Source organism: Primulina huaijiensis, chromosome 7 (genome assembly GCF_012295235.1).
Source record: "Primulina huaijiensis isolate GDHJ02 chromosome 7, ASM1229523v2, whole genome shotgun sequence".
NCBI classification, from domain to species: Eukaryota; Viridiplantae; Streptophyta; class Magnoliopsida; order Lamiales; family Gesneriaceae; genus Primulina; species Primulina huaijiensis.
Genome location: NC_133312.1, coordinates 18533519 through 18546971, shown reverse-complemented (window position 1 = coordinate 18546971; position 13453 = coordinate 18533519). Strand labels below are relative to the sequence as shown.

At 32.9% G+C, this 13453-nt stretch overlaps 1 protein-coding gene across 1 annotated transcript; it reads left to right on the top strand.

The window, feature by feature from the left end:
* The first annotated feature begins 2552 nt into the window (after positions 1-2552).
* Positions 2553-10463, top strand: LOC140980237 (phosphoenolpyruvate carboxylase-like). The gene is made up of 11 exons (XM_073445964.1): positions 2553-2669; positions 2902-3105; positions 4972-5363; positions 5507-5591; positions 7060-7282; positions 7682-7785; positions 7894-7981; positions 8065-8219; positions 8353-9351; positions 9431-9817; positions 9974-10463. Exons 2-11 carry the CDS (start codon positions 2938-2940, stop codon positions 10265-10267), a joined length of 2895 nt encoding a protein of 964 aa, XP_073302065.1. The 5' UTR covers positions 2553-2669; positions 2902-2937; the 3' UTR covers positions 10268-10463.
* Positions 10464-13453: the final 2990 nt, after the last annotated feature.

Genomic DNA, 13453 nt, shown 5'->3' with positions numbered 1-13453 from the left:
GAGTTTCAGTGGACGGTGTTTTAGTCCTACTGAAGCAAGTGTTTACAGAAGCTGTAAATATCAAAGTCTTATAGTGAATATCGTATGGAAACATAATAAGGGGAGACATAGAAAGATTTTAGCATTCGAACTTCTAGAAACAATTCTCGTGCTTTACTTACTGTGCTATTATTTTTGTATCTTTGCACAAAGTCTCGGTAGACTCATTCCGCATTACACACCAATTGTCTGTTGAATTTTGATGGTCAAGATCAGACTTCTGTTGTTAACACACATAGAGGTCACCTAAAAGTCAAAAGCAAAGAAAATTTGTGAGATATTTATTCACCCCTCCCCTCTCCCTCTAAAGCACTTCTACTGATCATAACAAGATGTGTGTGGCTAAATATTATTTACCAATATTCTTAGAGTAGCATTATTCTTTTGTTGAAATGAAAGTCTTGTAAAAAATAAAAGTCCAATGTAAATATTGAGTGCTTGTGGAGTTTATTTTTTTTATTATCATAGTTATATTTTTTTTGCGTTAACCCGATTAATAAATAAATGATTGAGAACTTATATTAAAAATTAAAACCTTTAAAAGTGCCCTTTTATAAAATTATTTTGTAAATAGTTTAAAAACATTTTAAGTATGGTTGTTTTAGCTATTTTAGGGTACAACTATATGGTGGATATAAATAGTTAGATTAAGTATTGCAGTATAAATATGTTGGATATTTTAAATTTTTTTAAGTTTTAAATATCATAAATTTTGGTAATGACAAATAACAACATAGAGTTGTTTCCACGTTCAACTGCTATTTCTATCTATTTATAGGACTCTCACAACTGTACAAGTTAGACAGCTCATTGTTTTATTAAAACTCAAGATGCAAATATTATCCGAAGATCATCACTTGTATATGTTTCAAACTAGATCGCTATATTGAAGGTATGCTCAAAGTCTGACCGTTCAACTCTAACTGGCTAGAAATCAATAGATAATAATGGATATTCCAACTCAAGTTGTTCAAATATTATCAGTTAAAGTACTATTGCACAATATCCTACCAAATCTCGACTGACAGAAATGTTTCCTAAAATGTCAAGATTCGATCAACTTGTTGAAAGATAAAAGATCTGAAGCCATAAAAAGCAAATGAGCATTTAATGCATTGTATGATAAAGAGAGGTTGACAAAGTCATTATGTCGGGAGCTAGTACAGATATCGTTGAAAAATTTCTGATCGTTGGAACTTTTCTAGTATATATATGCAAATTCAGATCGAAGAAAACAATAATATTGATAAGATTCAGAGCTTTTAAAAGTCTGCAAATATTCAAGATCTCAAGCGCTCATAATCGTTCAAATATCAAGTTGCTCACTTAGCATACATATATCTATCCATTTCATATCTTCAAGAATCAATCTATATTACCCTAACCAACTCTAGCCATTCAAAGCTATCAGTTGAAAGTTATCGTTTCTGGTGAACCAGGGTTCTTAAACAACCAAAAGTTGTTGAGTGATCGCTAAGAGTTTTGATTTTGACAGTAATAAGTTCTAGTCGAAATGAATTTATACAAGAATATAATAATCAAAGTCTTTTAATGAATTCTTTTATAAGTGGAAGAATATGAGTGACGTATTAATGTTTATCTCTGAATATTCATAAAATTTTATATCATTACTTACACACTCTATCTTGTTCGCTTGATTATTTCTAGAACATACATTACAATTTTAAAACTTATAGGACATGTAATATTATTCAGAATTAAAACATACAAAACAATTTTAAAATACAATCTAAAACTAATTATCAAACTATGAAAAAACATATTTACAATTTTAAAAAAAAGTTAGATATTTGGCCACATCCATAATGTCAAATCAAATTAATATCTTTAAATATATAAGAATGGAGATCTAGCATAATAACTAACTTAATATAATAACAATAATAATATTATTAAATAAAAACACGTATAACATCGTGTTACGAATTAATTTTATAAATTTATTTTCAAACTTGATTCATAACAAATAATTAAAAAATATTAATTTTTATTGTAAATATGAATCGAATCAATCTGTCTAAAATATATAAATATGTGTAACCGTCTTTTAAAAAATTAATCTATTACTATTATGTCAAAAATAAAATACTTTAAGATAAAAAAATACTTTTTATCATTAATTTTACTATGCCTATAAACATTAAATTCAAATCATATTTAGTATACCAGATTAATTATCTATTGATAATTTATATTTAGTATACCAGATTAGTTATCTATTGATAATTTATATGTAGAAATTTGGGAAATATCACTCATCAATTACTATAAATAATAATAATAATTTTATATTCCCAATTCAAATTTGAAAAATATTTTATATTACATATATATTATGTGGCTAAAAATCCTAGGGCATACGGATAAGGTATGAACAACAACCAACCAGCAGACAAAACTAACCATTTGTTTTTATTTCCAAAATAATTTTAATTATTCAAAAAATAAAATTTACTTTGCTATTTTAATTAATTGGATAATTATTATATTATAATGGGGAATTTCAAAGTAAATGGGTTTTGCGTGGACTCATTGTCTATATATTGATACTCTTTTCGAATCCAACGCATATCCCATCTGCTCCACAAATCTCTCCGCCCATATTTGAGGTACATCGTACACTACCAAATTTCAACTACTGGGATTTTAATGCAATAAAAAAATAACTTTTTTCTTTTACTTTTTATCAAACGAATCCAGTATCACGTGAAGCTCGAAAACCGATGCACGAGCTGCATCTGTTTCGTTTTTTTCCCAGTTGAATCCGCTGATTTTATTGGGTCTTGCTTAGAATCTTGATACCCATTTTGACTAAGCCAAAACTGTGATTTCTTGCTCAAGTTTCTGCAGGGTTTTTTTCGAGTGATTGGGTTTCCGATGGCGACGAGGAATCTGGAGAAGATGGCATCCATTGATGCGCAGCTGAGGCTTTTGGTGCCCGGAAAGGTGTCGGAGGATGACAAGCTTATCGAGTACGACGCTTTGCTTCTGGATCGGTTTCTCGACATTTTACAGGATTTACATGGCGAGGATCTCAAGGAGACGGTACCATTTTCTTGTTCATCTTTATTCATATAATAGCCTTTGATTCTTGGGATTTGATTTGATTTTTCATATGTAGATCGGAGTGACTTACGTAGATCTTTAGATACATAATTGATACTGTCCCAAGTCATTTTCTAGTTCGTTCTTTGCATCATTAGTGCAGCAACTTTTATTATGTGATTTCCATGCCAGATATGAAATTTTTTCCCTACCCATCTACCTCAAATTTCGCTTTTTCAAAAGGATATTCCAAGAATATTCCTTAGTTTTATTTGTGATTTAATTGATTTTTGGCTTTTTTGCTTCTGCTCGACAGACAAAACTCTTCGCTGTTCCTTTTGCATTTAATTTTTTTTTTATAAATAATTAATTTAATTTAAATTAGTGAATAATTTAGTAAAAATAATATAGATAAATTTATGGCAATAATGTTTCGTTCTCGGTTCTTCTAATTGAAAGTTAATTATATAAATAAGTACATTCAATCAGTTAAAAACTTGATTTATTTAAATAATGAAAGTGCAGAATTTAATTATTTTAGTTATTTATTAAATTTATAAAATATTCAGTGTTCTAGTTTTGTAATAAATTTCTAGAATGATCGAATTAATTAGTAAATTATTTTCAATAATTTTTTTGAGAATAAATTTTCAATATTATTAACTTTATTGAAAAAATGACTTCTTTCGATATCAAACCATGGCATTGGCAGTGCTTTTCTGGAAATGCTGCAGCATTGTAGCTCATCTTTAAACCTGGTGCAAGAAATAGCTCCAGGTTGGAATCGGTTGAAGATGTCCTAAATCATATTTTCGAAGTGCATGTAATTAGCCAATCCATTGAATTTTTATTCGAAAAAACCCATTACATTAAAAAAATATTTATTTGGTGTATAAACTATTTGATAATAATTTAATCGTAAAATTTTTTTTCCTAAAATTTCTCATGATTTTTTTTTATTGGAGAAGTCTATTATCATATTTTATGTTTTTACCATCTAACTTGTCGAAGTTGGATCTTAGTCTTAATTTTTGCTTTTTGTTGGTTTTTAATCCTGATTCGTTGGATTATTGACAAGGTACCGGACACGTAAGCAATTTTCCGATTTCATATCGGTATTTTCTAGCATCACGTCAGCGCTCCAACTAAATAGGATTTAAAACCAACAAAAAGAAAATTTATAGGAATAAGAACAAATTTGATTATTTTCCCTTTTTTATTTGAATGCACTTTTATTTTATATTTATATTCGATGGTTTAATTTTTATGACGATTGGCTAAGTTCTTATTTATTTATGTATGTATGAAGTAAGTTTTCTAAAATTAAAAATATTTAAAACTTTGTATTTATCATGTAAATTAAAAATGGTGTATAATATTAAAAATAGAAATGAAAGAATAAATTATTTTAATAAATTTAGTTTGTTTGAAATGTTACTTTTACTACATTGAAGACAAATTAAAATTTTATTCTATTTATAAATAATTTAAATTCTGCGGCATTAAGTATTTTCAGTGGAAGTACTGATAGTATTCTTGAGTATAGTTATTTCTAATGTTCTATGTTTTATTGAATAACATAAGTTAACTACATATTTCACGTTCTAAAAGTTGGTATTCTCTGGATCATTTAATATTTTTTAAAGATCATTGATTAAAAATATATTAGTTGCATAGCATTGAAGTCTTTGTATTAATTTAATAAAATTCTCTTCATTTTATGTTATTTTGTTAAGAAGCCTGATTGGGTTTTGTACTAGAATTTAAAGGTCTGTATATCAAAAACTCTGTAAAAAATGCTTTTCAAATTTTTATTTTGTGAATGACACATTAATAGATAAAGTGAATGGAATTCTGGATATTTAGGTGCAAGAATGTTACGAGCTTTCTGCTGAGTATGAAGGTAAACATGATCCCAACAAGTTGGAGGAGCTCGGAAACGTATTGACAAGTTTGGACCCTGGGGATTCTATTGTTATAGCAAAAGCTTTTTCTCACATGCTTAACTTGGCCAATTTGGCTGAGGAGGTTCAGCTTGCTTATCGTAGGCGAATAAAAAAGAAAAGGGGAGATTATACAGATGAGAACTCCGCGGCTACTGAATCAGACATCGAAGAGACGCTCAAGAGACTTGTGGTTGATTTAAAAAAGTCCCCACAGGAAATTTTTTATGCACTGAAGAACCAGACTGTGGACCTGGTCTTCACTGCTCATCCTACTCAATCTGTCCGAAGATCGTTGCTTCAGAAACATGGAAGGTTGGTTCTCTGATTATCTCTAGTGGGTATTTTGTATTCAAGAAAGTGTTTGGTTCGGTATGGATGTATTTTAATGAAGTTCCTTTCATCTGCTTAAGTAACTTATGTTCTTTATTCTTGTGTTTTGAATTCAATTTGTTCAGGATTCGGAATTGTTTGGCGCAGTTATATGCTAAAGACATCACTCCTGATGATAAACAGGAGCTTGACGAAGCATTACAGAGGGAGGTAAACTTCAGTTCCTAGTTTACTCCGCTTGTTTCATTTTCCATTCGATTTTTTAAATCTATTTTTCACATATAATTTACCGATTTCTTGTGGAAGCTGCAAGAGCCACAAAACCCATAATTATTGAAAAACAGAATAAGAACCAGAAAAAAGAAAATAAGCTAATGGTGGAGTGTGTTACCCGGTACAACCTAATTGTATTAGTGTGTAAAGTATTCGTAGGAGTTCAGCTTTTGTGGAACTCTACATATGAGTAACCACTGTAAACATTTGTAATTACATGTGTGTGTGTGTGTGTGTGTTTTTTTTTTTTTTATCATACTACATGTGTGTTTTTGTTTCCTTTCCTTGGAAGGATTTATGGAATCGATTGATTGAAATTTCTTTCCTTCTGTTCTAAAATCAGATTCGGCATGCATACCTTTTGCATAAATATATGTAAACTCGGAAAATGAAAGTACAATAATGAGAATTGGTTTTGTTCAACCTTATTCAATCAATATTTTCATAATGTCAGAGCCATTAGATCGTGGCTCAATTTTGTTTTAATCAAAAACTTGAATGGAAGCAAACCAACAATTATAGAGTCTGCTATAAATTAGTACATATTTAAAAATTCAATTGCACGAAAATCATTGTTCCCTGTTGACAAGAATATATCTTCCGTTTCTTGTTCCTTCCTGTTACCCATGCGAGCAAAATGCTTGGATTACGTTTGCTCCACTTGTTAGATATTTGACACATGATTACAATAGCTCCAGGATCACACATCTTTTCTGTTTTATCCTCATTTGTCCTTTAAATAAAGGACTGATCGCATTATGTCATGGCCTACAAACTACAAAATATTGAATCGAGTGGTATCTACAATTCTAATTATCAATGCTATAATATTGACAAAATACGAGTATAATTTGTGTAGGATGCAAAGTAAATATTGTACATTCTAACGTTGACTACTCATGTATATGTATTGTTTTTCTTGAAGCTTCTTTGTTTTATATTTTCGATTTCGTGGTATTTCTTTGAAAGAAGTATTGTTACCGAGTTCCAGAAGTTGTCAGTAGTTTCAGATTTTGATATACATATGTATAAGTTCATGTACTGTCTCGCGTACCTGTTCCATATGATTTGCTAAATGTGAATTGCTTGCTTTTGTTTCATTCACTTGTATTCACCAGGCATGCCACCATAAAAAAGAAAGGCAAATTCCCATATGTCCTGCAAATTCCCATATGTCCTTCAAACTAGTTGCAAGTTGATGATGATTTGTGGAATAGTGAAATACTTTTGCATTGAATATTGATTCCTGCATTTTCATTTTTACTGGACTCAGAGAACATTTCCTCCAAAACACGAATTATTGTATTTGTATGTGTGTATCTTATGTTTGAGCTCCAATATATGCTAGTTTATATGATGAAATGAATAAACAGCTGCTTGCATTTTGTCTTCTATATGTTTTCAGATTCAAGCTGCTTTCCGAACCGATGAAATCCGCAGGACTCCTCCTACTCCGCAAGACGAAATGAGGGCAGGAATGAGCTATTTTCATGAAACGATTTGGAAAGGTGTTCCAAAGTTTCTACGCAGAGTTGATACCGCCCTTAAAAATATAGGGATTGACGAACGGGTTCCGTACAACGCCCCTCTAATTCAATTTTCTTCTTGGATGGGTGGAGACCGTGATGGTATTTTTCATTTTTCCTATAAAAATATGTGCTTGTACGTTGTTAAATAGTTTCTGTGCTAGCATTTACAAATGTTTTTATGGTTTGAAGTATGTAAATGTTGTAGGATGATATGGATTTACACGAACTGATTTACTTTTAAAATTAGATTTGATATTATTAAGATTATAATATTACTTTGATATGAACAATTTTATCATGATTTAGTATATTGAAAATTTTCTATCATGTTTGTCTCTCCATATTTTTAAACCATACAAAGGGCTGATAATTGCCATATTAATCAAGAGATATGTCGTAAAGCACGTCAATGTCGTGTTATATTGCATGTTCTTTCGCTATATTTTGGCTACTACTTGAACTTAACAACTCAACATCTTTTGTAAAAATCAATTGCAGGTAATCCAAGGGTAACTCCTGAGGTCACTAGGGATGTTTGCTTATTGGCCAGAATGATGGCCGCCAATTTATACTGTTCACAAATAGAGGACCTCATGTTTGAGGTATTTAATCATAACTACAAAAAATAATAATTTTATGTTTATCTGGGTATGGATAATTCTTTCAATTAGTTTTAGATCTGATTTCATTCTAAATTCATTCTTTTCCAGTTATCCATGTGGCGTTGTAGCGATGAACTTCGTGTCCGAGCTGATGAACTCCATCGGTATTCAAAGAGAGATGCAAAGCATTTCATAGGTGACCACAATATTGTGTAATAATTCTAAAATCCATCTCTAAATTTTCCTCCTGACTCAGAGTATTGAACTTTTGTGATCTAGAATTTTGGAAAACAATCCCGCCAAACGAGCCCTATCGTGTGATTCTTGGAGATGTGAGGGACAAGCTCTATCAGACACGTGAACGTGCTCGCCATTTATTAGCTCAAGAAACTTCTGAGATCCCAGAAGAGGCGACTTACACCAATATTGAGCAGGTATGCTCTCTTTTCCATTTTCAAACCACCAACTTATTCTTTACTTCATTATACTTGTTCCCTTTAGTGATTTGATTGAATATGTATTTTTACTATAGATAAATGAAACTGAATCAAAAGTAAATTTATGCAGTTCTTGGAACCCCTAGAACTTTGTTACAGATCTCTTTGCTCCTGCGGAGACCAGCCAATAGCTGATGGGAGCCTTCTTGATTTCTTAAGGCAAGTTTCCACCTTTGGGCTTTCACTAGTGAAGCTCGATATACGACAAGAATCCGACAGGCACACTGATGTCCTGGATGCCATCACCCAACATTTAGAAATAGGTTCTTACCGAGAATGGTCCGAGGAAAAGAGGCAAGAATGGCTCTTGTCTGAGCTCCGCGGTAAACGTCCCTTGTTTGGACCTGACCTTCCAAAAACAGAAGAAATTTCTGATGTTTTAAACACTTTTCATGTCTTGGCTGAACTCCCACCAGACTGCTTCGGTGCCTACATCATTTCAATGGCCACTTCACCATCTGATGTGTTGGCAGTCGAGCTTCTACAACGTGAATGCCGTGTGAATCCGTCATTGAGAGTCGTTCCTCTTTTTGAGAAATTAGATGATTTGGAGGCTGCTCCATCTGCTGTTGCCCGTCTTTTCTCCATCGATTGGTATAGAAATCATATCAATGGGAAACAAGAAGTCATGATCGGGTACTCAGACTCTGGCAAGGATGCTGGCCGGCTATCAGCTGCTTGGCAACTGTACAAGGCTCAAGAGGAGCTTATCAAAGTTGCTAAGCAATACGGTGTAAAACTCACTATGTTCCACGGTCGAGGTGGAACGGTTGGACGAGGAGGTGGTCCTACTCACCTTGCTATACTGTCTCAACCACCGGATACTATCCATGGATCACTTCGTGTTACCGTTCAGGGTGAAGTTATTGAACAATCTTTTGGAGAGGAACACCTGTGTTTCAGAACACTCCAACGTTTTACTGCTGCTACACTCGAACATGGAATGCATCCTCCAATCGCCCCAAAACCTGAATGGCGTGCCCTTTTGGATGAAATTGCTGTTGTTGCAACTGAGGAGTACCGATCAATAGTCTTCAACGAACCCCGCTTTGTTGAATATTTTCGCCTTGTAAGCAACCATATTACGTGGTGATATATTTCCTATTTCTCTTCAATATATTTCTTAAACTTGAATTTTATTATTTTAGGCGACGCCGGAACTGGAGTATGGTCGAATGAACATAGGTAGTCGTCCATCAAAACGGAAGCCTAGTGGAGGCATTGAATCACTGAGAGCCATTCCTTGGATCTTTGCCTGGACACAGACAAGATTCCATCTCCCTGTTTGGCTCGGTTTTGGAGCAGCATTCAAATGCGCCATCGAAAAAGACGTTAGAAACCTAAAAATACTTCAGGAAATGTATAATAAATGGCCTTTCTTTAGAGTCACCATTGATTTAGTTGAGATGGTTTTCGCCAAGGGAGACCCCGGTATCGCTGCATTGTATGACAAACTCCTTGTATCTAAAGATTTGTTGCCATTCGGTGAGAATTTGAGGTCCAACTACGAGGAAACCAAGAGTCTTCTGCTCAAGGTAAATTTCTTGTGGCCGTCTGTACTATATTATTGAAAGGACAACCATGTGTCTTTATTTTACATGTGCAAGACGTAGGCGTCTAGTGCTAGGCGATATATTCAAGAAGATGCTTGCTAGTCGATTTTGATTGTAATAATTTTGTCTCTTTTACAGATAGCTGCACACAAGGAAATCTTGGAAGGGGATCCATACTTGAAGCAACGACTCCGCTTACGTGATTCATACATCACGACCTTGAATGTATGTCAAGCATATACTTTGAAGCGAATTCGTGAACCGAACTACCGTGTGGAGCTGAGGCCTCATATTTGCAAGGAGTATATCGATTCGAAGCCAGCTGCAGAACTGGTTACGTTGAACCCCACGAGTGATTACGCCCCCGGATTAGAGGACACCCTCATCTTAACCATGAAAGGTATCGCTGCTGGACTGCAAAACACAGGCTAAGTGTTCCTTCCCGGTTTTTTCTGTTTACACCACCCAGGATTCGGTGTGCTCTTTACGATTAGTTTGATGCAGTTTACGTCTCTTCATAAATGTATGTCAAGCTTAAAAGACTTGAATATATTGATATCCAGATATCAGTACTGTAGTATTTATTATCTGAACTAATTATAAAATTGGAAGCTTTGTGTGTGCAACATATTAAGACTAAAATACATTTTTCATGAAATTCGACAAAAATCTCCAAACATAATTGGAGCTCTATGGGAATCTTAAACTCGATATTTTATTCAAAATTAGAGCTTCACATTTAAAATATAGTTTATCCAAATCCACTGAGATGTCGATTTTGTTGGAGTAGATGTCTTGCAAGCCAACGATTGGTTTGGGAATTTATTGACTCAAGTGTAATTAACAATTTTTATTTTAATATAATTTAATTTTTTATGGTTTCATTTTGCTTTATTTGCATATCGATGCAATCAGCATAGATAAAGTCTTTGATTATAATTTAATACGAATGAATTGTAATTCGATCTTGAAACCCATTTGTAAAAATTGTATATTCTAAATTCGTTCTTACTCGATTCAGCCGCTTAAAAATAAGGATAAAGGCCGCTTGAGGTTGAGACTAGCATCTGTGATGTTTAATCATGCGGATGGGTAATCATACGATGATTGTACCGAACATCCTTCTCTCGAACTTTCCAAATGGATATCATTCCTCGAGAGGAAATACGAGCCGGGACAACTCTGAAGCTCTGCATACTAGGATCATGCTTTTACTCGTTTACCGACTCCACGAGGGTCACAAGATGTGAGGTTGGGTGCAATTGCGAAATGTGTAAGAGCCAGTGCATTGTAGTAAGGAATTCACCGCTCACCTACGGGTGTGGATATCCTATGCGATCTAACGAAATAATAGTGCTTGAAATATCTGGCCAGAGTGTGCGATTTACATTAGAGAAAGAGTTCTCTAGTTGTGCATGCGATGACACTATGAATATTTCATAATTGTATCATATAGCTATCGAATCTAATATGCAACCCTCAATGAACCAATGGTTGCACATTCAATCGAAATATATGAGATGAAGGGACCGTACTATACGTTAATCATAACTGACTGGTTTTTGCAGGCATTATCAGTGATACTTAGGGACTCATGGGACGATGCTACTAGGCGTTCTTACCATGATTCGATGGGTTTAATCAGAAAAATGATTTCGGACATTCTCATGATCAAATGTTGGTGTATGAAATATGGCAAATTGGGGTAAGCCTGAATAATAAAGAAAAATGTCCTAAATCACAAAAGTTGTGAACCCACGGTTAGCTGTATCCCTGAACTATTTAATGTCACACAAGCACTAGATCATTTTGTTCTCGTTGAGAAAATAAATTCAAGAAGTTGAATTTATATAAAATTATGATATAGTAAATTCAAGTAGTTGAATTTATGATAATTAAATTTTGAAAGAATAAATTCAAAGAGTTGAATTTATGATATAGTAAATTCAAGAAGTTGAATTTATGATATTTAAAATTTGGAGATAATAAATTCAAAGAGTTGAATTTATAAAATATGATAATTTAATTTATTAAGCTCACAAATTGAGTTTATTAAATATTAAATTAAATATATAGTGAGAAGTATGTTTGATGGGTTTGTAGGAGTACAAGTCCAACATATTAAATAATTAAAATTCTTAATTGACTTTGATTAATTAATTAAACTAATTGGACTAGTCCAATTAATTAATCAAGTCCATTAAAGTTAATTATGGAACCTAAATCTTATATTATGCAAATTAGGTCATGAGTCCAATTAATTAATCAAGTTCATTAAAGTTAATTATGGAACCTAAATCTTATATTATGGAAATTAGGTCATGAAGCCATGGTTTAAGTAAGAGACTTGAAACCCTAGCCTCCATTCATTCCAAGAGTTTTGAAATTCCCTCACCCTCTCCTCCAAGATTTCGGCCACCCCTAAAGAAAGTTTAGGGTTTGAGCCTCCTCTCGAGTTTTTGATCTCAACGAACACTTCTTCTAAATATTCTAGTGCTATTTAGAAGATAAACTAATCTTCTAGTCGTAGACCGGATCGGGAGATTGAAGAAAGGAGACTTGAATAACGTACGTAGGGATTTACAACAAGAGCTACGTCCGCTTATACCGGCGTAGTTGGAGCCAAGTGAAAATTCACTAAAGATATATTACTAAACATCCTATGTATGTTTATTCTATTTAAATCATACGAGTGTCCAAATATTTTGTTTGTCAAAATAAAATTTTAAAACGTCCGATGCGATTTGGACAAGAGAAAATTAATAACCCAACAGTGGTATCAGAGTCAGGTTCTCTTTATCGTATGGTTTAAATCATGTCGAATAATTTATTTCTGACCAAACAAGAAAATTTTTCAGACAATTGATGCACAATTAAAATTTTGATTTTTATCAGAAAAAAATTTCGGATTTGCCCGGAACTGTTTCGTGCAGAGCGTTCGCACAGTGTGCATTCACGCAGCACGCCACGTGCGCACAGCGTGCCCGCCAGTGACCGATACGATCGGGCAGCGCGGGCAGGTGCCCGGGAATGTCTCGGGTACCGTGCTGGGTCATAGGCTTGAATTGTTCGGGCCTAGGGTATGATTTTCTGATTTTACAAAATTTTGGATAAAATTTATATTTTTTGAAAATTGTTCAATTTTTCCTTAAAATAAATTTTGCTAAATTGATAATTTTCTTGTAAGGTATGGTAAAAATATTTTTTTACAAGAAATCAATTATTATTAAATAAATTAGATTTATTTAATTTATTAAATTTTTTAATAATTGTAGTGGTTAGTAATAAAATTATTAGATGCATAATTTAATCAATTAATTAAATTTATTTAATTAATTGATGTTAATATGTGATATTAAATGCATGTTAGGATATTTTACCCTTTTTAATTTATTTTGTTAATATTTTATATTATTAAAGTGGGTCTGGTTTATGGCCTGTTTTCAACCCATGAGATGTATCTCTTATGTGTCATGGCTATTGAAATATAATTATTAGAAATATTGGGAGATCAAGACTGGAAGATGAAGACATGTAAATATTGGAAACTCTTGTAATAAGTTTCATTTGCATCCCTCTGTTCACCTAGGTTATGGACCTAGATCTATGTCTGGCTCA

Coding starts and splice junctions, on each gene's coding strand:
- LOC140980237 (XM_073445964.1), top strand. CDS start 2,938: ATGGCGACGAGGAATCTGGAGAAGATGGCATCCATTGATGCGCAGCTG. Junction 3,106..4,971: donor GCGAGGATCTCAAGGAGACG/GTACCATTTTCT, acceptor CTGGATATTTAG/GTGCAAGAATGTTACGAGCT. Junction 9,352..9,430: donor TTGTTGAATATTTTCGCCTT/GTAAGCAACCAT, acceptor TTATTATTTTAG/GCGACGCCGGAACTGGAGTA.